The sequence below is a fragment of the Sycon ciliatum genome, chromosome 1, assembly GCF_964019385.1.
Source record: "Sycon ciliatum chromosome 1, ocSycCili1.1, whole genome shotgun sequence".
Taxonomy (NCBI): domain Eukaryota; kingdom Metazoa; phylum Porifera; class Calcarea; order Leucosolenida; family Sycettidae; genus Sycon; species Sycon ciliatum.
This window is the reverse complement of record NC_088643.1, coordinates 11,187,503-11,214,297: the sequence shown is the minus strand read 5'-3', so window position 1 is coordinate 11,214,297 and position 26,795 is coordinate 11,187,503. Positions and strand designations below refer to the sequence as shown.

Below are 26,795 nucleotides of genomic sequence, written 5' to 3'. Positions count from 1 at the left end.
TCTTCTTCCTAAGCCTCTAGACGCCGGACACAGCAAGCACCGGCCACCCCCGAGCAGCAGCGACCGCCTGGTCCCGCGCCCGGCTCGGCGGACTACTTCAGGCGCTATCTGGGCGGACGGCGGGCTCTCTCAGCTCAGGCAGGCGGCGGCGGCTCCTCTTCGTCCGCCAGCTCCCGTCCCACGTCGTCAGCCTCGCAATCGGACCGCCGGACCAGCCAACAGCAGCAGCCGCAGCAACCGCAACAACAACAACAGCAGCAGCCTCCGCCACAGCAACCGCCCGGGCACCAGTCACCGGGTCTAACCTCAAAGGAGAAAAGCAAAACCAAACGGTTAATCGGCGAGACCATTTCCAAATCGAAGACCACCTCTAGAAAAGATGTGAGTGATGCGTAATGAAGTCCAGTGCAAAGAAGAAGTTGGCTATGTTTTGCCAGATCTATTGTTCATATGCCCGGGCCTGGGAGATCCTATGACTTTGGCGGTGTCGTGAATAGTCTTGTGTTTCGTGTGCATGTGCCCTTGCCTCACTGATTCTTGCTATGCTTTGTCCTGTCCCACATTGTCGGCGTGTGTCAGCGTGACCTGTGTTGTTTTCATTGGCACCTTATCCCTTCCGTTGCAACAGCGTCTGCTTTTGCTTTTGGTGTTGCAGGCGGCTCAGGTGCGAGCAGCCGGAATGCCCGCGCAGGAAGTTGCGCATCTCATGCTGTCGCTGCTGTACACGTGGGGAGTGTCGGACCTAGACGCCTCCGCCAGCGGCAACCTGGGTCTGGTTCAGCCGGCGCGCCCATTGTCCTACGGGCTCGTAAGCCGCAACGGCTGCCTGGCACTGCTCCTGCCGGGCTGGACATTCCGCAATCGCTACTCGAGCCACGCGAGCGCTGGGCACGAACGCTCTGTTGCTAGCCCTGCCAACGCCGCCGGTTGGACAACAGGTACACTCACACACTGGAACCATTCTAATATTAAATTTGCCTTTGAAATCAGTTTGTGATTGATGTGGGTGTTCTGACCAGCCTATATGGTGTATTGTTGCTGATACGAGCCCCGCTCTGTATTTTGTTCATGTTGGTGCAGTTTTGTACGTTGAGAAAGATATGTATAGTGTGTGTGCATGCGTTAGTGCGTGCGTGTTTGTGTGTGTGTGTGTGTGTGTGTGTGTGTGTGTGTGTGTGTGTGTGTGTGTGTGTGTGTGTGTTCTCTGTGTTCATTATTGCAACTATACCCTTGCCGGTTCATTATTGCAACTATACCCGTGCTGGATTGCCGTTACTGTTTATTGCAGTTGACTCTGACGTAGCGACAACACCAGATGCTCCGGTAGAGAGGCTGCCCGCTGTCGTGCCCTTGTTGAAGCCGTCGCTTGTTCACTGGCAAGTGTCTTCGGCACTGTCCACACAGCACCTTCTCTGCATCGTCGCCATCTCCAACACCCTGATGACTTTGACGCAGCAAACCGTCACCACTCCGGATGCCAGCAGGTATTGACTAGTGTGTGTTTGTATGGGGGGGGGGGGGGGGGGGGGGGGGGAGGTGCGTTGAGCCAACAACCGTCTGCATGTGCATGCTTGTTCGCATGATCTCATCTTCTGTGTGTGATGTGCTGATGTGTAACTGGCTATGTAATGATCAAGTATGCCATGTAACTACCGGTACCAATAAACCCGTGTACTAGCGTCTGCACAAGGATCTTACAGTTGTTTATTTGTTATCTGAAGCAGAGCAGAAATAAGTTCTCGCTGCTTTCACCAAAAGTTCGTGGGAACTAATTTTTGAGAAGCGCCATGTCAATGCTGCTCGTTCATGCGTCTGATGTCGTTCAAAGATTCGGATTCTGCCATAGTTACTGTGTGCAGCAGCTTGCCGTTTTCGTCCTGTGCACTATTGGGCTGCCTGGCTGACATCCTGTTCTCCCTTGCAGCGATCAAGACGAGGCCAGTGAGGATGAGGACCGCGGCAACGCGCACATGGCCGTGATTAGAGCCGGCTGGAGCCAGGTCGCAGCTCTGCACTGTGTCTTGCTGCACGATCACCTCGGTGCCAACTACAAGCCGCCGCTGATGACGGCGCTGGCGAGGCGCTGGCAAGACAGTTGCATTGAGGTGAGTCGGTCAAGTGTTAATGGTTGACTGGAGTGGTACCTTTATCCGGAATGCTGATCATGACACGGCTGTAATTGTTTTGGCTGTGTGTTGGGCTGACACGGTTGTGATTGTTTGGCCGTGTGTTGGGCTGACACGGTTGTGATTGTTTCGGCTGTGTGCTGGACTGCAGGTGCGCGATGCAGCCCAGTCTTTGCTGCAGTCGGAGCTCCGCCGAATCGGCTCTTCCGGCCGCCAGAAGCTGATAGCCGACTGGCTGCCGTTCCTGCCGCACAGCCAGGCATCTGCAGGTGTGCTGCTGAGACCTAGCGGATCGCAGAGCAGCGGCAGCGATAGTCGTAAGTTACTCTAGTTCTCCTGTACACATCTGTCCACGTGTGTGTGTGTGTGTGTGTGTGTGTGTGTGTGTGTGTGTGTGTGTGTGTGTGTGTGTGTGTGTGTGTAGGGTGGGGGCGGGGGCGGGGGTCTGCAACCCATAACACTGGGCGGGATTGTCAATCTGATGGGGCACATTCGAGACGTTACGTTCCCGGCAGTGTGTTTCTCGTCAGGTGTTACTCAACAGTAAAATTCCTGATGTATTGCTGCTGTGATTTGCTTGTGGCATTGTCATATCCTGTGTCCTGTGTGTGCGCACGCAACACAGGACCCAGCACTCCCCTCACACCGACGCCGAGCGAAGGCAACGTGACGAGCAAGAGCGGCAGCGGCAGCATGTCGGACGCGTCCATGACGGGCGTGCGGCAGGGCATGGACGCCGTGAGGCTGCAGGCCGTGGCCATGGTGCTGCTGGCACTGGTCTGCTCCGAGTTCACTGCCGACGTCACCTCGAACCGGTCCGCCAGGGGCCCGACGACGTTGGCGGCGAGACGTGGCTCGAGACCGGGCATGCTGGCAAGCAGCAAGTCGTCGGGCGCAACCTCTTTTTCGACTCGGTCCTTTGAGAACTATGAATCTAATGTAAGTGTGGCATGTCTTTCTGTCTTCTAGCTGCTGTGCATAGTTAGCCACATATCCTGTACAGCCCCTATTCATTCACTGTTCACTTGATTTAAAAATCCAAGTGCCTATCGAATCCGGACGTCCATGCCAATGGCATGTTCATCGATCACTCAAGAGGTGTTGCATATCAAATTTCAGAATATATTTTTGGCCCTGGGTTCGAGAGTCTGCGGAGCAGCCGAACCTTTGGGGAAGTTGAACGGAAAGAGGCAGTCGAGTCGAAAAAGTTAATTTTGGCTTCTGTCGCGAAATGCAGAACCTCTATTGCCAGTAATCCTTATTTGCAGTGCATGCACACCTTTGTGTTTTCTGGCGGTGCTTTCCGCGGTGATTGTCTGATGGTGCAGTCCGGCGTGTTTGGATGCTCACGGTGTTGTGTACGTGTGTGCATACACACCCGTGTGTTAATGTGTGCGTGTGTGTGTGTGTATGTGTATGTTAGTAAGTTTTTTTCTTAATAATTTTCTGTGTGTGTATGTACATGGTTTGCGTGTGTAGGTCATCCAGATGACTGGCAAGGCACTGGAGTACATGCTACTGGCACCGGCCACCTCGCGATACCCACTGAACGGGACGACGCGCCGTACAGCGGCGGACTTAATGGGTCGCGGGTTCAACCTCTGGGCGGCCTATGTGGATACACCGGCCGTGATCTTTTCTCTACTTCGCCTGTTCGGCACGTCGAACCGAAGAGCGGTAAGTTAGCGGTGCTGCTGCCGTCTGACGGTTTCTTTCCTCACTGTGAGTTTCAGTGAACTGGTGGCTTTGACCACTGTACATGTGCTGTGAGCATCCTGCTGATACACTTCAACATGTAGATGCTTATACAAGTAGTAATAATGAAATACATGTGCTGTTGCGGTGTCTGCCAGTAATGCGATGCGGCTTAACACCCTAAGCCAGTGCTATTCAGTGTCACGGTGTAGCGTTATGCATGCGCTGTATCGGTCCTTATCCGAGTGCATGCACTTGTGTGCTACTTTTTCTGTTTTTGATTGACTATAACATCAGCTACATGCTGTGCTGTAATGTGATCGCTGCGTGAACAGGTGCCTGCTCCTTCTCACGTTTGATATTGTGTGCTTGTCTTTTGAGTTTGAGTATTGGGCCGTACATTGCAGGCCCGCCGAAACGGGTCCGGTTGGTCAGGTTATCACTGGACCAACCTTTTGGCCATCAACATGACATTGTGTGTATTTCTTCTTTTTTTAAGTACTTTGAAGTACAACCGAGGAGGGCATGTGTACCCGCCATATACACAAGGCATGAAAGGCCATGTTAGCTGCTGGGCCAATCTAGCACAGCTTCCGGCGGTCCTGCATGATCGCTACAGTGTGTTACAAGAGCAGTCTGTCAAACTGTGTTCCATTGCAGTCAGTGTTCTTCACTGGATTGCTCTCATCTCCGTGTGCCGCTCTGATTTCCCGATTTTTCCTGTACAGACATCCGCAGATGGTGGACCGCCGGTCAACATTGTACGCAACTCGCAGGAGACGCGCGCCACGCTACGCGCCGCGCACCATGCCCTCTCGCTTCTGGCGTTGAGTCGGCCCGCGGAGTTCATCTCAACCATAGCCAAGGAGGTGGCGATGTACAGTCCAGCCTCTTCCGCTGTTGCTCAGGTCAGTTGCAATCTGCTTACGTTTGAGCATATTTTGAGATGCTCAGCTTGTCTTCTTTTCATCTTTCGGGCCTGCCATGAAGCAATTGTTCTTGCTAAGCGATGGTCATTCATGTTTTTTGTCTTTCTCTGTGCACTGTGTGTGCAGATGCTGGCCGAGCATCGCAGTGCCACTGCGTTGGAGGCCAGCGCTCGCGAGCAGTCCACGACCGCTCCCTCGTTACCCGGTCCGTCCGGTGGCGGCAGCGGTGGTGGTGTGACGCTCGGCGGTAGCGGCGGTGGTGTCGAGGGAGACGTCCTGCGCAAGTGCCACGACAAGATCGTCAAGATCCTGGAGCTGCTGCTGGAAAAGATGACCGAGGATGTGATCCTACAGCTGCTAGAAGTAAGTGTTAGACACGACTGGCTACCACACTGCGCAATAACCCCACGGAAACAATAGAACGGATTATGGACTCGGACCCAGTTGTATTCTTTCATCGTTTCTTGTCAACGTGGATGCAACGAATGGGATTTCTGGTCTTTGACCACTTTGGTGGGTCTGATCTACTCACCTCTCACCGCTTTAGGAGCTGCATCTGCGCTTTGATCCTTGAAGGGTGATGGCGTGCGTTCCTACGGATTCGGAAAACTCGGCCTCTAGCCGAGTCTCACGCAACCGTGACTTTGTTGTCAACGTGGATAAACTGTACTGCACGTATCTGATCAGACCATAATTATGTGGATTTTCCTGTCATCGATCAGCTGCACAGCTATGTCTAATAGCGATGCAGTCATTTAGTTGTGTAGGATAATATTGGGGGGAAATGTATGGCCCGCACGAGCACACGTGTAGTACCATTCTCAGCATCGTGTTTTAGGAAGCGGTTGGCTGATATGTGTTCTGATCGGAGTCTGAGAGAAGTCTCTGAAGTAAGCCTTTGAAATGTCTACATCGTGTTTGAAGTAACAAACAGCAAGCGTACAAATTCCCTGTTTTATACTTAGAAGTACTTGGAAAGTTGGATATGTACAGTCGTGGCCAAAGAAATCCGACTCGCGAGTCAAACGTAGCGCCACGTTTCCATTTCAATTACTGTAAGACATGTTATTATAACGAGTCGCAAATTTAACGATTGTCCAAAATTCATAGGTTAACGAGAAGATATGTTAACGATCTTGCAGTATTCTGCCATATCCACACACAGCATATATGAAGCAGTACGGCCTCAACGGATCTTATTATCTCTTAGCCTGTCACCAGGAAACCCTATATATAGGGTTTGACATAACGCTACACATAAAGACCCTATATATAGGGTTAGGACCCCTAAAGAAAGGGTTTGATCAGTCCTCACAACTGGGCACACAATACACACAGTTTCACTTGGTTTTTTTTTTGATATTTTCACTGCATTGCCATTGATGTTAGCAGGAGCGCTCCTACGACGTGCGCGAGTGTCGCCGCATTTGCTGCTTCCGACCCACGTGTGGATCAGCTGATGCAGAAACGGCAATGGCGGGAGCGGCAGCTGCGACAGCCGCTGTTGATGCTTCGCCTTCTTCTTCAGGAGCATCCGACGCTGCTGGAACATCGACATCATCATCCTGAGTCGACACCAGGTCGCCAGGAACATTCTCATCGCCCGAGTTCGTCTCCACTAACTCAAGTTGCTCTTCCTCCATCGTGAAAAATCAAACCCTAGATATAGGGTCTAGAAAATGTTACGACAGCGCTGCACTAAAACTAACCGTACTCGAAGAAAACAGCAACAAAATGATCACGGTCTTCAGCAAGAGAACCGTACGTACATTCTACGTATGTAGGCCCAGGCGTCTAGTTGCCATAGCAGCCAAGTGGGCTCTCAAGAGAGCTCAAGATAGAACGCGCGGCTGAAAACCCTATATATAGGGTTTGACAGGCTAAGAGATAACGAAGAAATGTCATCCGTTAAAACGTTAGATTTGCTTCCTCGTTATATATACATGTCTTACAGTACATCATGCATGCTCCAAAACCCAACCTGGAGGCCGCATGAGCCTTGGCGCTGCTTTCGGCACATGGGTTGGATTTCTTTGGCTACGACTGTACTTGGCACCTGCCATTCAGGAGACTTGTACCCGACTTGTACCTGACTTGTACCTGACTTGTACCTGTGACTTTCTAATGCTTGATGTGTGCTGTGTATTCATGTGCTGTGTGTGCTGTGTATTCATGTGCTGTGTGTGCTGTGTATTCATGTGCTGTGTGTGCTGTGTATTCATGTGCTGTGTGTGCTGTGTATACATGTACCGTAAAGTACCGTTGATCCGCCCCCTCTCTAATTCCCGCCCCCTGTCGATTTTCTCCTTGTGAAGCGACTTCGGCGTATACAACGAAATACGATGTTGAACCGACGCATGCACTGTTCACAATACTTGCCAATCCAGGATCAAAATGTGCACAATCCAGCACATTGAGTCTGATCCTCTACGTTGTTGTACATCGTACTGCACTTGACAGCCTTGATCTAACTCCCGCCCCCCTGCCGAAAACCCAGCTGGGAAGCGACATGGCGTGGGGGCGGATCAACGGTACTTTACGGTACTGTGTATTCATGTGCTATGTGTGCTGTGCATACATGTACTGTGTATGCTGTGTATTCATGTGCTGTGTGTGCTGTGTATTCATGTACTGTGTGTGCTTTAGGTTGTGGACATTGCACTGCACTGTATCGACGATGAGAAGCTGCGTCAGCATGGCCTGGCAGCGTCCTTCCCAGGCCTCAGCAAGTGAGTTCTGTGACCTAATCTCCAAGTGATGCAGCAAATGCTTACTATGCCTTTTTCAAAAGTGAACAGACGCTGACAGGTTTCTGCTGTTCAGTACTACAGTCCATTTTATACGCGTTGTATGCAGTTTGTGGCAGGGTGCAGTCCTTGCAGTGCAGTACTGCAAAGGGCTGGTGTCTCATGTCTGTTTTCAATTGCCTATCATTTGACTCATTGGAGCAATGTTCGCTGAAGTGGATATGATGCAGCTGTGTGTTTGTTCTCCATCCAAAAATACCAACTGTGTGTGTGTGTGTGTGTGTGTGTGTGTGTGTGTGTGTGTGTGTGTGTGTGTGTGTGTGTGTGTGTATGTGCGCTTGTGTGTGCGTGTGCTTGCGTGCTTGTGTGTGTGTGTGTGTATGTGTCACATCTCTGACAGGTTCAACATGGTCAGCTTCTGCTCCACCACGCGGCGACTGGCCGTCGGTGCTCGTACAGGCCAGATGGCCATTTATGACCTGCGCTCACCGCGCTGTCAGGTATGCTGTGTGCCAAGTATGATGCGGGTCCAGTGTGCTGTGTGCCCAGAATGATCCAGGGAGTCGTAAAATACCGGTATTTTACGACTCCCTGGCATGATGTGTGCCCAGCATGATGCATGTCCAGTGTGCCCAGTTTGATGCTGGGAGTCGTAAAATACCGGTATCTTACGACTCCCAGGTATGCTGTGTACCCGGTATGATGCGTGTCCAGTGTGCCCAGTATGATGCAGGGAGTCATAAAATACCGGTATTTTACGACTCCCTGGAATGCTGTGCACCCGGTATGATGTGCTGAGCGTGTTCATGAAGTCCTGTTATGCAGTCGCTGGTGACCGCCTGGGTGTAGTGATGGACCACCTCAGTGACCAGGCCGCAGTACTACGTACATGTACACAGCAGGGCATCTAAATGTACCTAGTAGTTGTTGATGTGATGTGCTGCTGTGCTGTTTGGTGATGGTTTGTATCAATCCTGCATGTGTGCGTGTGTACGTGCGCTCTGCGCTACAAGGTGGTGACGGCTCACACGTGCCCGGTGACGGCGCTGGGATTCTCGCCGGATGGCCGTCTTCTCGTTACATACTCGTTTGGCGACAGTAAGATCAGCTTCTGGCAGGTACGTATTGGTGGCGTTCTACTTGGGCACCTTGTGTTGTCTTCAGTCTCTTTGAAATACACTCAAACTCTCTTATCCGGACGCCTCAGATACAGGCACGTCTCTCTACCGGGCACCTTCAGCTTGAGTTCCTATCGCAAAATGCTTTGAATTTGTGTGTGTGTGGGGGGGGGGGGGTGAACTTTTTCGTATGCGCAAGTGCTTATTTCTTTGTCACTGCCAATCTGTGAAATCCACGCATTTTATCAATGGATTCTTTTTGTATTAACCCTTTATTGGCTGGCCCATACATTGACCAATGTTCGATGGGGTAGGCATTTTGAAATTATCGTAACTTGGTCAAATCTTGGTCTTTCGGAGAAATCGAAATAAGTAGGTCGAGGAGAAAACTCTCAGCTGTCGCCTCGAACAATTTTCGAAGCGATACAAAGAGCGGTTCTTGAGTTATATCACTCGTAATGTTGGTCCCGGGAAATTTACGCTCAGAGTGCGGTGCGTGGGTCAACGACCGGGATTTTCCCTGGTTACGTCACCTGTTGACAAGGCTACAGCAATTCAACTTCAAAAGCAGGTTCCCGGGAGTCTCTACGAAAGATGTTGAGTTTGATATGAGCAACAGGAGTGAAATGGTGAATAGAGATAGATCTCGAGCGTGAGCCCAGCGCTGGTGGGCCTTCCCTGGCTTGCAGCGCTGGGCCAGTGCATCCCGTGGAGCGAGTGTACGCTCATTGCGCTCCTCTCGCCAAGACCTTTCCAGGATGCCCAAGATCGTGGAATTTGTCCCGTGTAAACTAAAGTTACGTCCAATTTAGGTACCGTATTTTCCGGAGTATAGTGCGCACTTTAGATGTGCTATTTTAGGCCCTAAATCGCAGGTGCGCACTATGCTCCAAAGATGAAAGGCATGTACTTCAATGAAGATTGGGGGTGCGTGTTATACAAAGGTGCGCACTATACTCCGGAAAATGCGGTACAGGTTTGGCGATTGTGTGGGCTTGTTTATATTTTAATCGGCCAATAAAGGGTTAAACATGTACATGTGCAATACGTGCCAAATAAACTTCTTCAAAAAATTGATATGATACATGGTAGATGAGTTATCCTGAGATATGGGCAAATCTGAGATACGGGCAGTGCCCGGTCCCAAGGTGCCCGGATAAGAGACGTCCGAGTGTAGGCCTGTTATTATTTTCCTATTTCAAATCTGGGCGAAGCTGGACATCTTTGGGTTTTTTTCTTTCGTAGCCTGAGAATTTTAGTTCACCTGGCCATTATAGACATAATTATTAAATTGCAGACAGACAGACAGGCATACTGACTGACTGACAAAACTGACAGACTGACAGACAGACAGAGAAGGGAGAGAGAGATTGTTGATTCAGGAGTGCTGGCGTCTTTTAGTATGCTTTTTGGCTTTTCCCAATTTTGTTTGTTGTTTCGGTACCAATGATGATCGATGCATATGTATGTTTTTTTTATTGTGTTTTTCTTTTTTGCAGATGACAGGAAGCTTGTTTGGAATGTTGTCGTCCGGCATGCGCTGCATCAAGTCGTTCCCGACCAATCCCGCTCCACCATTGCCAGTTCTCGCTCAGCTGAAGACCTTCAGCCTGGTGTGGGTGAACCAGCGCTCCGTCATTCTGCTCTCAAACCAGAAAGAGCAGAAGTTCTCAGTGTAGGCAGTGTGTACTCGCAGTGTCGTTCTCCACAGACACGCTGTTTGTTTTTTTAAATCTCGTCTTACAGATTATGTGTTGTACATAGTGTACAGTTGAAGATATTGCTGGCTCTTTCTTGCTTCCCTCTCGCTTCGCGTTTAGCACCATTGTATTATTTTACGCTGTTCTTAGTCTGTATCTTATTATCTTTGTATATGCTGCTAAGCTTGTTGGCCATTGGCCGCGAACCTGCAAACCTATGACGCTCTCTTACTCAAAATGCTTTATAATATCCGGATGGCAGTATTTATCACGCCGTGGGTTGCCCAGGTTACCATGATATAATACCGTTATTCTCTTTGACTCCTTGCACATTACTGTCCGCTGCTTACAGTGTGGACATCATGCTCTGTTTGAGTATTAGTTTTTGTTGTATACATGTGTATGTAGTAGTTTGAGCTATTTTCTCGCATCCCTGAAGTGTTTTATCGAACCGCGAGTCACGAATCAAATATTTCCTCTTGTAAATATGTACACTTTACTACAGTGACCAGGTGACACTAGTCAAGCTTTTTTTTAAACCAATTGTTGGAACATGCATGTACTTGTCAAGTAGTTATAATAATTAGGCTTATACTGGCACCACGAATTGCCGATAGTTGTCTCTGAGTGTTAGGCGCCGCGTTTGTTGCTGGTGAATGGCGATGTGTAGTGAGGAAAAAGACTGTTCCGCTGGTGTGCCTGATATGACCGGCATTCGCCTGTGATTTATAGGTTGCATGGGAAGAAGATTTGTATTTTGTATTTATTCAACATTTCCTGGCTCGTCAAACGACTGACAAATGAATGTGAAATGAAGGGTGATAGCCAACCGCGGCAAATATCCGAAACAGATAGGGTAAATAGGTTGGACCCACACTGACTGTGTGACCTGATTTGCTCTTGGCTTGCTTTGCTGTATTACCAAGAGTACATAAACCTTTATGTACTCTTGGTATTACCGGTATCATCTGGAGTTGCACAGGTAGGTAACCTGGTTTATTCCAATCCTTGGGCTTAGGCAGCCTATAAAAAATAGTATTTTTTTAGATACTGCACTGCTATTTTGCGACTCTGTGATCACTGATCAGTGTGATCGCTGTACACGATCGATATCTCTATGCATAGTATTGCAGTGATCGTGATCGTGACTCATGTCATGATGCAATGCATGCATGCAGTGCACTACTACACGGCTGTTCACGTGCAGGCACTTATCAATATGGCGTCGTTCGGTGCGATTTATGTAACATTGTGCGAATAGTACAAATACGCGATGAGTTTGCGTTTTTGCAAGAAACTCATGTCGATCCTCGCGTGGTTCCACGATTTGGGAGGCGAAACCAAGAGAAAAGTTTTGAAAGCGCTCGAGCGAGATACTCGACTTTTCGGCAATTTGAGAGAGAAAGAGGGTGGAAAGGCGTCCTGGCCTGCCCAGTTAGCTGTCTTTCCGCTTCAAACTTGCTCGAAGTACTCCTGGCAGTCTGGAGATTGATCTCGCCAGTGATTGTCAGCCTCTGCTTGGCGTGCTCGCGTGTACAACATTCAAGTTAGACATTTCGTAATCGTTCAACGCACAATAGGGTAGATATCACAATTTCAAGCTCACTTGGCCGGCTGCTGTCTTCTTCTACAATATCCCACATGCCGACTAAGCAATTTACAGCAGGAAGCAGCCTTCTACACTCAACAGCAACTAAAGGGCCACACCATTTTGTCTTCCAATTCAAGAGAAACACAGGCTCCTGACTCGTCGCGCGTATTTAGAAGTTCACGCGCGTATTCTAATGACACTTGGGGAAGACAACCAGAGGATAGTCCTCTACCTGGGAAAAAATCGATCTAAGCTGGGAAAAAATCGGGAAGGGCTTCTCAGAGCCGAGTTTGTCAGCGACGACACAAGGAGTATTCCAGAACGAAGCCAAAGTCGCACGACACAGAACAAATGTTTCTTGAAGGAAAGGCAGTCATGTGAGGTACGAGCGGAAAGATTGAAACAAGACGCAGATGATCAGCGTGTTCCCCGGGCTGTCCGGGCTGACTAGTCTCGAAAATCCACTGGAAACCATGGCCTGCTCGTGTTCTGACGATTTGAAAATTCAAATTTTCTTGCCATTGAAGCCCAATCGAGACTTTCGGCGGCCATATTGTTAAGTGGCGTGAAATCGCACAAAAAAACAGCCGTGACTAGTGGGGTGCGTGGCACGAGCAAAATGCGTGCAAGACGCGCAAGGCATTTCAATTTTTTGATTCTTTCCAAAATTATTAATTTTGATTGATTCATGTAATTGTCAGCAAGAGTCATTACTTTAGACATAAGTCATACACACCGTGACTCTCGATAGATTTCTGGTTATCACTTTTCAATACTCGGTTCGGACGAAACTAACTGTAGGCCGTATGTAGACAAGAGGTGGTTTCATCGAGATATCCCATTCTCCTGGGGGAAGGAGCATCAATATTGTTTGGGCAGTATTGTTCTGGGAATCACGTACCTAGTACCTGGCTCGTGCACTGGGCAGTGTTCAAGATTTTATGAAATGGTTAGCCAGCGCTACGGAGATGTGTTGAAGTTAGGTGTCAGGACGTTGAATGTCTCAGTACTCTGTCAGTTTTGTGCCTAGTTATTGCACTTTCTGACTGTATATAGTATCCAGTTACAGTGATGGAGAGTTACTCTTAACTCGTATCCATATGTCCTTTTCTTTTCTAAATTTCTTGTTTGCATTTTCATAGATTCGATTTTCAGCTCTCAACCAAAGCCACTCAAGAGAGGCCCTATCTCCTCGAGAGGGCGGTGGCCAGATTTCTCGCACTAAAGAAGCTCAGGTAAATTCCCCTCATTGATTTTATTCAGGCTGGGCCGTGATTTGATGATGTAAGATGATAAAAATCTTGTCTCAGTGTAGTCTGGTCTGTAAAGCTTAGTAAAAGATACGCGTGCACACAAAATGATTTATTCAGTTATACCCAGCACTGGCCAGCATAGCGAAGACAAACTGGTCACCGTACATGTATTTGCCTGTGTATAATGCACGCCTGCATTGGGACCAGTCAAGGTACATACTGTGCGCTTGGTGCAATGCATTTCCGTATCGGTAATATGGTGCGCACCCCTGGGATTTTCGGCCACACACACACACACACACACACACGCACGCACACACACACACACACACACACACACACACACACACACACACACACACACACACACACACACACACACACCTATTAAAGTCACTGCCAGTACCATTTCACCCTGAACGTGCACTTGCTCTTTGGCTATCATTCTGTAGACTTGCGGTGTGTGTTAGGTATGCTCATATTCTGTGCCAGGTAGAACAATAGGGCTTGAAAGTGCTACGTCACAGCATAGCAACAATTTCAAAATTCAAAAACTGGATCCACTTGGATCCAGTTTTTATATGGATCCAAGCACATTTCAAGCGGTTTTACTCACAGCAAGGTCATCTAGTTGGTGAACTTGGTTGGGTTGGCTAATGGGGGTGGGATGACAACTGATGGCGAAGAGAAAGTCACACCTGCATACGACATGCGTGGGTTGCTATGCAGCCACACACTGAGGCAATAGCAAAGTCACACCTTAGTGGATCCGAAATAGAAATCTGATGTGAACTTACTACTCCCTGGCCGTTTTTGACGTCCTCACTTTCAAGCCCCATCCCTGGTGCACTTTTCAGCTCAAGTGTAGGGTTTCGGGGGGGGGGGGGGGGGGGGTAATGCGGGATTTCACATCAAGTGTGGACGTTAGTGTGGGGTTTAGTGCGAGGTTTAGTGTGGGTTTAGCATGAGGTTTAGCTTGAGATTTAGTATGAGGTTTTGTGTGGGGCTTAGTGTGGGACATCGTGTGGGATTTCGTGTCGAATTTTCACGTGGCGTTTAGTGCGGGGTTATCACATTCCATTGATATGTGTAACACAGCTCATTGCATTTCAACACATGCATCTTTCTACTTCATATTTAACATTGAGACTTACCTGTCCGGAAGAGCGCCATATGAGCAGCAGTTTGAGTCAGTATTGAAGTCATGAGGAAGCAGTTTGTTGTGCTATCAGCTTGTTGTGCTATCAGCTTGTTGTGCTATCAGCTTGTTGTGCTATCAGCTTGTTGCTGTATAGTTGGTGCGAGTCGGTGTGAGCATAGCACAGTGAAACCTGTCAAGGGGACCACTCTGATTAGGCGACCACCTGTCCAACAAGACCACTTCAATTATGAATAATAATAACTTTATTAGGATGACCCAAAGGCTGACCGCCTATCTTGGGGTCCGTCGCATTGAAGGATGATGGTACAAGAGAGTACAGATTGGGAAGGGGGGGGGGGGGGTATTTGGACCAAGGGATGTTGTTTCCAGTCAGATGGCACTGGTGAAGGAGGCCACCTGTGCACGGGTACAACATTCGTAATGTCCCCGGAGCGGTCGGCTTGGACAGGTTTCACTGTACAGTGCTGTCGGCCGCCGAAGAACTGGAGGGTCAGCCTCCTGGCCTAGACCGTTCTTATTTTCATTTATTACGGTCTATGCGCAGTTGAGTCACCGTGTAGTATACCACTGGCATGCTGTGCTTGATGAAATTCTAGCCTGGTCGTTCTTCGGCGCTCAACAGTACTGTACAGTCCATTTCAAAACTATAGACGCGTACCTAGGCAAAAACCGTTATGCCAGCATCTATACCACATAAAATCTGTGATCCCTTTGTTGCATAATTTTTTCCAAATTGGGCGTCTGTTACCCAATCGTTTAGAAACTATATGAGAGTAATTGTGGAGCGGACCTGAGCAATATTCCGAAAACTATTCTCAAAAAGTTCCAGCCAAATTTGAAATATTTCAAAAACACTGCGCGTCTATAGTTTTGAACTGGACTGTAGTTGTATCTAGGTATCGTTGTCTAACTGTACTTCAAAGTAGTTGTGGACTGAAAGGACTGGTGCTGTCGCCTTGCCTCTCGTACTACAGGAGTCGGCAGCCCTGCAGAAGTACAATAGCGCATTGGCTCTGCAGCAGTCTGGCAAGTTGGAGCAGGCTAAAATCTCCTATGGTGAGCTCTTGGAGTTGCCGCTGGTGAACGAGGAGGTAAGTGCCGTGGTCCTAACTTAGCGTGCAAGCGCATTGTTGTTGAACATGTATGTATAGTGCATGCATGTTCAAGTCATTTGGTGTTTGGCATCTTTCTTCGGCCTTGTATGCGGACCGGTGGTGTGCATAATCACGTGTGCATGCATGAGTGACAAGGTGTGTGTGTGTGTGTGGGGGGGGGGGAGAGAGAGAGAGAGAGAGAGAGAGAGAGAGAGAGAGAGAGAGAGAGAGAGAGAGAGAGAGAGAGAGAGCGAGAGAGAGAGAGAGAGCATGCTTGTGTTTTGATGAATGCAGTCACTGTGCAAATACACATACATTACCAGTAGTGCCACATCTTCTACGTGCACCAGCCTGTCTTTGACTCACACATATTATCACATTGTACTTCATGTGAGGGGAGCAGTAGGGTGTGACAATAGGCTTGACGACAACTCGTCCTGCTTTTCTTGTGTCTTACAGAATGATGGTGACAACACTACTGGTGTTCGTTTGAAGTACCTATCGCTGAAGAACCTGGCCGCCATATCCATAGCCAGTGGATGCCAGGAAGAGGCTCTGGCATATTTTGTTGATGTAAGTACTTTCCTCTAAGATTACTGTTTTCTGATGATCGCTTAGTGTGTGAAACTCAGAGTTAACCCTTTATTGGCCGGCCCATACATTGATCGAACACCGATGTTCGATGGGGTAGGCATTTGGAAATTATCGTAACTTGGTCAAATCTCAGTCTTTCGGAGAGATCGAAATATGTAGGTCGAAGAGAAAACTCTCAGCTGTCGCCTCGAGCAATTTTCGAAGCGATACAAAGAGCGGTTCTTGAGTTATAGCACTCGTAATGTTAGTCCCGCGCTCAGAGCGCGACGCGTGGGTCAACGACCGGGATTTTCCCTGCTTACGTCACCTGTTGACAAGGCTACACCGATTCAACTTCAAAAGCAGGTTCCCGGGAGTCTCTACGAAAAAGTTTGAGTTTGATACGAGCAACAGGAGTGAAATGGTGGATATAGATAGATCTCGAGCGTGAGCCCAGCGCTGGTGGGCCTTCCCTGGCTTGCAGCGCTGGGCCAGTGCATCCCGTGGAGTCGAGTGTATGCTCATTGCGCTCCTCTCACCAAGGCCTTCCCAGGATGCCCAAGATCGTGGAATTCGTCCAGTGCAAACTAAAGTTACGTCCAATTTAAGTACAGGTTTGGCGATTGCGTGGGCTTGTTTATATTTTAATCGGCCAATAAAGGGTTAAAACGCTTTCTCTGTCCTCTTTTTTTAAGCACTTTCCTCTATAGAGGATATGCAATGATGTCAACGCCACCTTATATAGGAGTTAGCTGAGTGGCAAAATGCCCATGATCATGAAAGGGTTAAGTGCATACAGAAACCCCGTAAATAGAAGAACTGTGAGTGGCATACGTAATACCGTATAGGCGCTAATAGAAGCCCCGGGGCTCTATTTTTCCAGAAGACACCCAGAGTGGGGGCTGTATTTGAGAGGGGGCTCTATTCGAGAGGGGGCTTTATTTTTTCAATACAAACATCAATTTTTCACACCTCGTTTCTGGCTGTGCTGCAGCTCGCGGTGTGCTCCCCTTTGATTGCACACATCCGTTTCTGGCGCAGTTTGTTCCCATTTTTGCATGTCTCTACGTTGACCCCAGAGGGCCAGAGCGATCCCGTACCTCCGATATGGATCTAGTGATCCGCAAAGCACACTGTGTTGATCGTGCATACCGTAAATGGTTCATGTACTGCACTACAACGTACGGACTGTGGGCGCTCGATTAGAGCCCCGGGCTTTTATTCGAGACTGGGCTGTATTACTTCGAATGCAGCTCTGAGGGACGGGCTCTATTCGAAGGGGGGCTTGTATTCGCGCGCGCACGGTATGTGTATTGCGTATCCTCTAGTACAAATAGAGGTAGCGATCATACCAATGCAATGATATGGAGCAACGCTCAGTTCCTCAATTGTCCTTGTGTTGAATCATTCCTGTATGCCTGGATGTAAACTGAAGACGCCATGCAGTGTTCATGTTGCACATACCTAGTCTTACTGAGGCTAACATAATCGAATCATTGATGGACAAGTACAAGGTTATGTGCAATGATTTCGCCTACTGAGTGTGGATGCTTCGTCAAAGCTAGGTTCTCGAACGCTAGGTACAGGGGCTTGCATGCTGAACTAGTTGTTGCCACTGTTTGGCACCTGCCGGATTCTATATTGACACTGCTGCCTTTTTTCTCTGTGTGTCTGTTTCTGCATGCCATGTTTTTTTTACCTGCGACTTGTTTTTTTGTCGTTTTGTTTTTCATACTTGTGCTGTCAGGCTGCCGCTGTGGATGGTTCCGATGTTGTCCTCTGGTATCACATGGGTCGCAGCGCCCTCGCGCAGCAGCGACTCGCACTGGCACGGCATGCCTTTGAAGTGGTCAGTGATATTCTCCTGTGCTTTTGAAAAGCCTTGTTGTACTCATCATCTCTGAAGTGCTATCTATTTATTTTACAATATTAAAAGGGAAAAGCTTTAACACAGACTAATACGTCTGGTGAAAATGTTGAAGTCAAGGTGAATCTTGAGCTCTTCTCCCACAAACTCGCATAATCAGTATGTTCTCTCTTGGGATTTTGTTTCATTTCCCATCCTCACCACAGTTCCATTTTGGGAAAAAATGCCCATGAGAGTGTAAAAAATATTGGCATTCGCATAGGTTTGTCCCGATGAAAGTCCCGAAAAACCTTATGAAGCCATACAGTGGCTTGAAGTGCAAAGCATCATCCAGTGGGAATACGATGATGGAAAAGGCAGGTGTGGATGTTATGCTCCAACTACATGTACAGTAGAACCTTCCATAGCGGACACCTCTCTGTAAAGGACACCTCTCAACAAAGGACACCTCTCAACAAAGGACACCTTCAAAAGATTCAGGACGCATTTGTACCGTCCTATCTAAATGTCAGTCCCAGTTCGAGTCTTGTGATGCCTTCCGTAATCAGGACACATCTCCACACAGGAAGGATATGAACGGGAATGACAACTGGCTGTGCTCTGTTGTTCGTATGATGTACATGCACTGGTATCCAGACGTAAAAAGAAGGAAACAAAGCATTTCTGCTGTGACTCTGAGTGTCACGGTTTCACCGATCATCAGACCGCAACATCGGTAAAATCGTTAGAGTCACAGCAGAAACACTTTGTTTCCTTCTTTCAAGTTTGTGTATATTGCTCTGCACCTATTTGTATCGAGCACTGTTATGAGCTTCCACAACTCTCCCCGAGTGTATTGGTATCCGTGTATGCGCGTTGGTATACATGTGTGTGTGTGTGTGTGTGTGTGTATGTGTGTGTGTGTGTGTGTGTGTGTGTGTGTGTATGTGTTGTCCAGGCTCTTTCCTTGCATGCGGACTACTGGCCGTGTGTTGACTCCCTGTGCTCCGTTCTCTTTGCCATTGGGGACTACCACAGTAAGTGTAAAATAATGTACGAGCGCGCGCGCACTCGTACATGCAAGTGTGTGTGTGTGTGTGTGTGTGTGTGTGTGTGTGTGTGTGTGTGTGTGTGTGTGTGTGCGTGTGTGTGTGCGTGCGTGCGTGCGTGCGTGTGTGCGTGCGTGTGTATGTGTATGTGTGTGTGTGTGTGTGTGTGTGTGTGTGTTCATTTGTTTGTTAGTTAGTGTGTGCACTCCTGATGGCCCATATACCAGAGCTCCTGTCATGCTGTTTTTGTGCTTGGTTTTCCAATGCATGTAACGGTACATGTAGCTGTGAGCTGCACCTGGCGTGTTTCTTGCCTCTTGCTAGTCTTAGTCCGGGGCTGTTTCTGTTGCAAGTTCTTGATGTGATATGTTGCAATGTTCTTGAAGGCGTATTGTTTCAGTTGCTGCATCATAGTCTGTCCTATATCTTTGTTTGTCCTGGTATTGCTACCAGCCTATCCTTGTGGTAGTTTCTACTTCACGAGTAGAAGTTCTGCTATTTGTGTTCTGACTTGTTTCGTCGCCTCAGGCTGCTTGGATGCCGTGCTGGATGCATTGGAGCTGGATGGGACGTATGAACGAGGTCAGCGGGCTTTCTTTTCACGGCTATTAGCATTACCTGCTGGCCTTTAGATACAGTGTAGCCTCCCAATAACAGAAACCCTGGCCCTGGGGACTACTACTAGTAGATGTTTTTGTAATCCTGTCTTGGGATGGATCCTGCTTACGGCGTTCACAGCATGATCCAGAAACTCACATAAGTCTTCTTGACAAGTAATAGAATCAAGAATATTCGGTCGTTCCGTTGGGTCTAGTTTCGATAGAATATTCGTTCGTAGAATATGAATTTGTTTCATCACTTAGTAGGTCACAATTTTCATTCCGGAGAAAATGATCTTCTGCTGTGCCTGCCGTCTCCTGTCTTGCGTGCGTGCGTGTGCATATGCGTCCATGCATGCGTCCGTCCGTGCGCGCGTGTGTGTGTGTGTGTGTGTGTGTGTGTGTGTGTGTGTAGGGCGTGCGCTTCTGCAGTACATGAGCCAGAATGAGAGCTGGCTCTCCAAGTTGAAAGAGGAGCCAATGCGGTACGTAGAGTGGCTGTTCTTGCTTTTGCTGTTGCTGCTGCTGCTGCTGTTATTGCTGCTGCTGTTGTTGCTGCTGCTGCTGCTGCTGTTGTTGTTGCTGCTGCTGTCATTGCTGCTGTTGTTGCCATTTTGGCTACCCAGCGTCACGGTATACATGGACAAGACCTAATCATCAGCGAAATTAAAGAATCAGAATCAACGCAAGTATATAATAAAGGATGTCGGCAAGTATGAAACGCTTACAGCGAAATTATTCCTTCTTGTGGCTGTACAAGTTCTATTGCTTGAAGTTACGAAGTAGACGGCTTTTAGCAAATGCATTTGCAATTCAAAAAGGCACCAATAAATGATCAGGGTTGAGTCCAGTTGACATCGTAGTGAAAAAAGTTAAAAAACCCTGTGGTTGCTGTCCTGTTTTCCGGATTTCAGGGCGTTCACGTGGCTGCGGCAGAGATTACCAGCTGACACTGTTGACCAGGTATGTGTGCGCGCACGTGTGTGCTGTTCTGCTTGTGGTGTGAGCGGGGCGTGGAGTGGACGCTTGTTTGCGATGCCGGTGCATGTAGCATGCTGTAATTGGTGTTTGTCTGCTGCTGATATTTACATCAAGTACCCGTGCTGCATCCACCAGTAAATCAATCGTTCATTCATTCATATTTTATTTGAAGGATTCTCCAAAAGTAAATGGGTATTTTGCAGGGGAGATTCCTGGATGGGTGGATGGGATGAAAGCGAAACACAACCCCTGTGTTTGCATATCACATGTCCATGTGTGGTCCGTTCATCATAGTACTGCAGCTCAGCAATATGTATACTGGTATGTACTTTTTTGGGGGGGGTGATGAGACTGGTTTGAGTTGCACACTGCGCTGCGTTTCCCGTCCTCTGCTGCACGCAGTATGTCACTGAAGCCGTCAAGCTGCGGCCAACTGTCAGCAAGCCGGACAACAGTGCATGTAAGCCGGAGCTCAAACTGTCCTCGCTGAGGTAAGATGGTGCAGAATTGCCGCCCGGATTATGATTCAGGAGGCTGTGGCCACAGGATGGCCCTCTTTTTGATGCCTGTATCAATGTGCCTTGATTTGGCTGGATGATGGTGATAGTATGTACACATGTGCTGTGTCTACTTCCTCCGTATACAAAAGCTTCGTGACTTTTTTTGGAAGGCTGCACACAGCTCTGGAATTGTTCCGTTTGACTTGGATTAGGGCTTGAAAGTGCTACGTCACAGCATCGCAACAATTTCAAAAATTCAAAAACTGGATCCATTTGGATCCAGTTTTTGTATGGATCCAAGCACATTTCAAGCGGTCTTACTCACAGCCGTTTTTGACGTCATCACTTTCAAGCCCTATAACACTTGTGGCATTGTCTAACCTGTTTGCAAGCTATGTACTCAAGTACAAAGAAAAAAAAGCACCTCAGACGAATGAGATTGAGTTTATTCAGTCTTCGTCGCTCGTGTCATTGTCACCTGACGACTGACTCCACATCGCCAACAGTCGCTGCTTCCGCTCGCATTTCGTTCAGCTTCTTGTGTGCAGTGATGATCCGACGCGGCACGCTGGCTACGTCCTCTTCATCTCCAGAGCTGCGTACGAATCGGTGTCGACTATTCAGTCGTTGCAGCCCGCGACCTCCACTATGCCCTGAAACGAGTCTCGGCAGGAAACTCCTCCCAGCATTCTACAACGGGTTCGAGGAGGTCCCTGCGATTCCCCTTCGCGACAAAGGAGACGTCTTGTTTGTTTGTTTGTATTTATTTGAATTCGCAACTTGAAACGGGCAAGAACCCAATAACATGAAAGCGAATGTGATGATGGCTACGGCCATAGGGAGAATAAGGATAACATATTAATGTCTAACGAGGAGGAGAATGAGAATGAGAGTTTGAAATGTTTCAGCGTAGAGAGATCGTGTGTAGAGGGGATCAACAGAAATTTTGCTTTTCCTCAGTTACATGGTGTAGGGAATGATCTGCGTGCGGAACTGCTGGGCGTGATGAATGACACGGAGGTTACCAGGAAGTGAATTCCATAGCACTGCACCCCTGCAAGCAAAGCGCCCCTGACCTGCTGCAGAGCGGGAAACTGGCACACACAGGCCCATGGCCGATTGGAGCCGAGTATGGCCAGGTGCAGCGGGAGTGAGCGGGGCTTGCAGTTCTGGACTTGCCAGGGCATACCGACAGCGCCACACCAGGTATACGAGCTTCTGGGTGAATACTTCTGCCACACGGAACACTTCCACATGCTCTAGCAGAGCGCGAGCGGAGCACCACGGGGGTTGGCCGAATACTGCCCGAACCCCATTTTTCTGGAGGACTTGAAGACGATCAAGGTACTTTTGTGGCAGGGAGCTCGAATACGCATTGATCTCGTGATCCGATATGGTGCTGTTCAGCCACATCTCGAACAGGGCGAATATACACCATGTATGCAATTTAATTCCCGTAGCTATGCAGAAGACGTTACTTCAGTAACGTCTGGCGCTAGCCAGGGTCCACACAGCTTTAATTTGGTATTTATTTGTTTGTTTGTTTGTTTGTGTCACGCCTGGCGCTATCCCGTATCTGTCGCGTACCGTACCGTCCCATCAAACACAGCTGGCCACAAACAGCTGGCCACAATATTTGCTGGCTCCCGTATCTGTCCCGTACCGTACCGTACCATCAAACACAGCTGGCCACAATATCCAAATAGGGCTTTCAAACGCAAGATCATAACGTGAAGCAACTTGGAAGAATGAGTACGTCCATCGTCCCAGCATCGCAGCAGTCTGCCAGTATCTCGGCTTGATGCTGTCCCATAGTCCTCCACACCGTTCACGACGATCTTTGGGAGACGTTGGCGTTTCTCGCCGCTGACCAAAACCATTGATGAGATCCTATATAGATACTCGGCAATCTCCATCGGAGTCAAATCAACCCGATTCGGGTGTAGCAACACTGGTCTTAATTCATACGCTGTGCCCAGATCACTGAGCAATCGAACAGTCAATTCATCGTTCTTGCAAGAAAATAGATACCATTTTTCAATGTACGGTTCGGATGTTGACCAAGACATCAGCATGGGGATTAAGAGCAAGTGCAGTAAATATTAAAAAGAAAGAAAGGTAACCTCCTCATTTTACTAATAGTTAACACTGACGGAGTGACAGCAGACTTAAGACCGTAATTGCCTTGATTGCACTAGTGGCTTCCTCTGCGGGCAGCTGCAACGTGTTTGAAAAACCTCTCCCTCTCACGGGCTGATGCTTCGTTAGCCCAGGTGATCTGTGGATCTGGTGAAGGGTTGCGCTGACGGGGATGCAGAATCTTGGGCGTATATGTATGCTTTCCACTAGCCAAGGTGAAGCCCTCGTCGTCCGGGGACGTGTGAGCTGCTTTGCCATGTGGAGGAGCCGGGAAAGCAGGAGTCCCTGGGGTGGTAGCTGGTGGTTGAGCCTTCAGTGGAGCTGCTTTTGCGGGGACTGGTATATTAGATGCCTGAGATGCCTTCTTCCCACGTGGTGGCTGCTGTGCCTGGTTCTGTTGTTGTTCTGGGGCTGGCTTCTTCTGTTCCTCGAGGTCAGGTCCAAGGGCGACTGAGGGCTGCTGGGAGCCCGTAGTGGGGTCAGCATGCGTGCTCCCACCTTGCAACAAGCTGGCATAGGTGGTGGATTTTGGCCCCGTACGCTTGGCATGGCAGTTGGCAGCAAGATGGTCCGTAGAACAGCAAATTCTACATGTCTTCAGCTGTCCTGTATAGCGTACAGAGAAAAGATGTCCTCCAGCTGCTTTTATGTATGACGGGATGTGTGTTGTGCTGGTCTTGAGCATGAAGCTCTCAAAACGTACTCCAGAGTTGACCTTCAGGCCAGACCGCGTGGTGACATGACAATGTCGTGCCGTACTGGCGGTGGTGCCATACGGCCGCAGGGCTTCAACAAGGACGTTGTCCGAGATCCAAATTGGCAGGTCTGTCACGTGTAATTGGATCAGGGGTTGCAGGACATGGGAGACGGGGATCAAATTTCCACCAAAGCCCAAACCCTCTTTCACCAATTTTTCCGCACTGCCCAATGATCAAACCCTCTTTCACCAATTTTTCCGCACTGCCCAATGATAGAAAAGTGACAATACAGTGGTGGGCGGAACTTATCTGAACTGACGCCAGGTCCGGGTGACCTCCATCACCAAGTACTTCTGCGATGTCCAATGGTTTGGCGCCAGTTGGGCAGACGAAATGAGCAGATGACTTTCTGAGTTGCTGGGAGGAGAGACCCTTCCATACTGAGGCTGACTGTGTTTCAGCATCCGTATTGTGGAACTATAGGAGCCCAATGACCATGGTGTGACTAACACAACCAATTTGGGCCGGAGCTCGAAAAACCGCATCCGACTTCGAAAATTCAAAAAAAACTAGATCTGACTGGAGAAAGGCGAAGAAAGCCAGGTCGTCGACATTCCGATCCGGAGTCTGCGCTGGTTGCACTACGACTGAAATGTTTCTTCTTTTATGATCTTGCCGTGCGAGCGAAACAGCTTTATGTTCTCACACTGCAGGCCGCGCACCGTAAGTAGACCTACGAGCCTGGCCAGCTTCAGGGCAGCAAGTGCCGCGTGACTCTGTGTTCCAGCCGCGAGCTCCACTTCGTCACTGTGTCAGTTTCGAGCAAGTAAGTGTGGGTTGTCGATGACAGCCTTTGGCGCGGTTAGTTGAGCAGGGTCTTGCTCAAAAACACCTTTGAAAAAAAATCGCGAAGTTTTTGTATATGGAAGAAGTAGTTGGTATCAATGTGCCTTGATGGACTGGATGGTGATGATAGTGCGTACCAGGGAGTAGTAAAATAACACTATTTTACTACTCCCTAGCGTGTACATGCTGTGTCTAGGTCCGTATCGAGGTGCCTTGATTTGACTGGATGTTGATAGTGTGTACAGTCAGACCTCGCTTATCCGGTCCTCTTTATCCGGATCCCTCGCCATCCGTAAGAAAATCGTTGGTTACCGATTTACAGCACATGCCATGCATATATACAGCATGTGTGTTCGATCGATTATCCGGTTCCCTCGCCTATCCGGATATTTTGGTGGAAAACGGATGTGTGCGGCTATGCGAGGTCTGACTGTATTGTGTCTACTTAACTAAAGTAGGTGGTATCAATGTGCCTTGATTCCACTGGATGGTGGTGATGTTGTGTACGTATACCGTATTTTTCGGAGTATAGTGCGCACCTTTGTATAACGCGCACCCCCAATCTTCATTGGGGGTGCGCACTTCAATCTTCATTGAAGTACATGCATTTCGTATTCGGAGCATAGTGTGCACCTGCGATTTAGGGCCTAAAATAGCACATCTAAAGTGCGCACTATACTCCGGAAAATACGGTACGTAATGCCTAGCCTGTGTAGACTGTTATGACATGCGTCATATGCCATGCAGTGTGAGGCAAACCTTGAAAAAAAAACGAAAAAAAAATTTTTTTTAGACTCCGGTGGAGAGCCAAGGATCAATTTATAAGAAGAAAAGGACCAAAGAGCTACAAGTTGCGAGATGTGCTAGAGCTGATTGCCAGTTAGGTGTAGAACGTCAGTACCGTTGGTCAGTGTCTTGCAATGTTATCGCATGAGCTGAGTGTAAAGTAGCTGGTGGTGTTGGTGGATATTGTAGCTTAACTTGTAGCTCTTTGGTCCTTTTCTTCTTATAAAAACATTTGTCATACCAGTTTTCCAAACTGACTGTCTATGACCTAATACCGCTCGTTTGCAGGGGAATTACTACTAGTATTTTGTTGTACTTCAGTATGATTTTGCTTATTACACCGATGGTCCCATGCTGCCTCGTGAGAATTTTCTTTGTAAACCAAGCTTGCGCATTTTCACGCGTTCAGTGGCACCTCAAAGGGTTAAAGTCCTATCCCTGTCCTTGAATGTTACGATGTGTGCCCAAAGGTGTGTCTTGCATGGCAACAATATGTGCCTGTGCAATTGCTTTTATATGGGCAGTGTTCTGACTTAGTTACCTGTGTGTGTGTGTGTGTGTGTGTGTGTGTGTGTGTGTGTGTGTGTGTGTGTGTGTGTGTGTGTGTGTGTGTGTGTGTGTGTGTGTGTGTGTGTGTGTGTGTGTGTGTGTGTGTGTGCGCGTGCGTGTGCCACGGACTGTCTGCTGTCGTGGCAGCTGGTCATCCCTTGGCTGCGACCTGCTGTCACTGTGGGAGAAGCTGACACATCAGGATTCACCAAGTGTAAGCGTGTGTTTTTTTCATGTATCTTATGTTGTAGCTTTATCTTGCTCAATATTGTCTTGCTGCATTTCATCTACCTTGTAGTGACTGATGGCTCCTGGTCAGAATCTTTGTTTGATCATGTATTGCAATGTCCCGAGTATCATATTCATTTACTAGAGAATGTGCTGTGAAGGTTATTGTGGGCTCTGCTCCTTGGTGTGTGTGTGTGTGTGTGTGTGTGTACGTGTGTGTACGTGTGTGTGTGTACGTGTGTGTGTGTGTTTGACTGTTTGTGTGTGTGTGTGTGTGTGTGTGTGTGTGTGTGTGTGTGTGTGTGTGTGTGTGTGTGTGTGTCAACATCTGACCCCCGCAGCTGCTTGCTGTGTCCGTCAGCCTCAGTGATGCGATCGCCAGTGTCAGTGAGTCCTCCGTGCCTGTTTTCTTCTTTCAAGCTTAACGTGTGTTCCTGTACTGGTGGCTACCAAAGTGCGTGTACCTTTGAGTACAGTCAACTTCGCTAATAACGACTGTGGATATAACGACAATTTGCCAATAACGACAGAATTTCCATGCTCGGAGCAAAGTCCCATCCCACTGTAATACATATAATGAGACTTC

General features: G+C 48.5%; 2 protein-coding genes across 3 annotated transcripts in view; both read left to right on the top strand.

Annotated features, from left to right (window-relative positions):
- The window catches only part of LOC135813158 (WD repeat-containing protein 7-like), a 22,127-nt gene extending 11,179 nt beyond the window's left edge, over positions 1–10,948 (top strand). Inside the window, exons 9-21 of the mRNA XM_065326378.1 lie at positions 14–381; positions 656–938; positions 1,289–1,484; positions 1,925–2,105; positions 2,278–2,443; positions 2,752–3,065; positions 3,606–3,803; positions 4,550–4,729; positions 4,877–5,113; positions 7,397–7,479; positions 7,898–7,997; positions 8,511–8,615; positions 10,115–10,948. Of these exons, the coding sequence (XP_065182450.1) occupies positions 14–381; positions 656–938; positions 1,289–1,484; positions 1,925–2,105; positions 2,278–2,443; positions 2,752–3,065; positions 3,606–3,803; positions 4,550–4,729; positions 4,877–5,113; positions 7,397–7,479; positions 7,898–7,997; positions 8,511–8,615; positions 10,115–10,294 (2,591 nt within the window). The 3' untranslated portion in view covers positions 10,295–10,948. The remainder of the gene's footprint in view (positions 1–13; positions 382–655; positions 939–1,288; positions 1,485–1,924; positions 2,106–2,277; positions 2,444–2,751; positions 3,066–3,605; positions 3,804–4,549; positions 4,730–4,876; positions 5,114–7,396; positions 7,480–7,897; positions 7,998–8,510; positions 8,616–10,114) is intronic.
- Positions 10,949–12,592: 1,644 nt separating this feature from the next.
- The window catches only part of LOC135813146 (calcineurin-binding protein cabin-1-like), a 60,593-nt gene continuing 46,390 nt past the window's right edge, over positions 12,593–26,795 (top strand). Inside the window, exons 1-12 of one of the 2 annotated variants that reach the window (XM_065326365.1) lie at positions 12,593–12,855; positions 13,049–13,141; positions 15,296–15,412; positions 15,875–15,988; positions 17,736–17,837; positions 18,793–18,871; positions 19,412–19,465; positions 19,898–19,967; positions 20,397–20,445; positions 20,866–20,954; positions 26,129–26,195; positions 26,551–26,596. In XM_065326365.1, the coding sequence (XP_065182437.1) occupies positions 12,853–12,855; positions 13,049–13,141; positions 15,296–15,412; positions 15,875–15,988; positions 17,736–17,837; positions 18,793–18,871; positions 19,412–19,465; positions 19,898–19,967; positions 20,397–20,445; positions 20,866–20,954; positions 26,129–26,195; positions 26,551–26,596 (883 nt within the window). In that variant the 5' untranslated portion in view covers positions 12,593–12,852. Of the gene's footprint in view, positions 12,856–13,048; positions 13,142–15,295; positions 15,413–15,874; positions 15,989–17,735; positions 17,838–18,792; positions 18,872–19,411; positions 19,466–19,897; positions 19,968–20,396; positions 20,446–20,865; positions 20,955–26,128; positions 26,196–26,550; positions 26,601–26,795 lie in introns of both variants that reach the window. The other variant, XM_065326370.1, reaches the window with a different exon arrangement.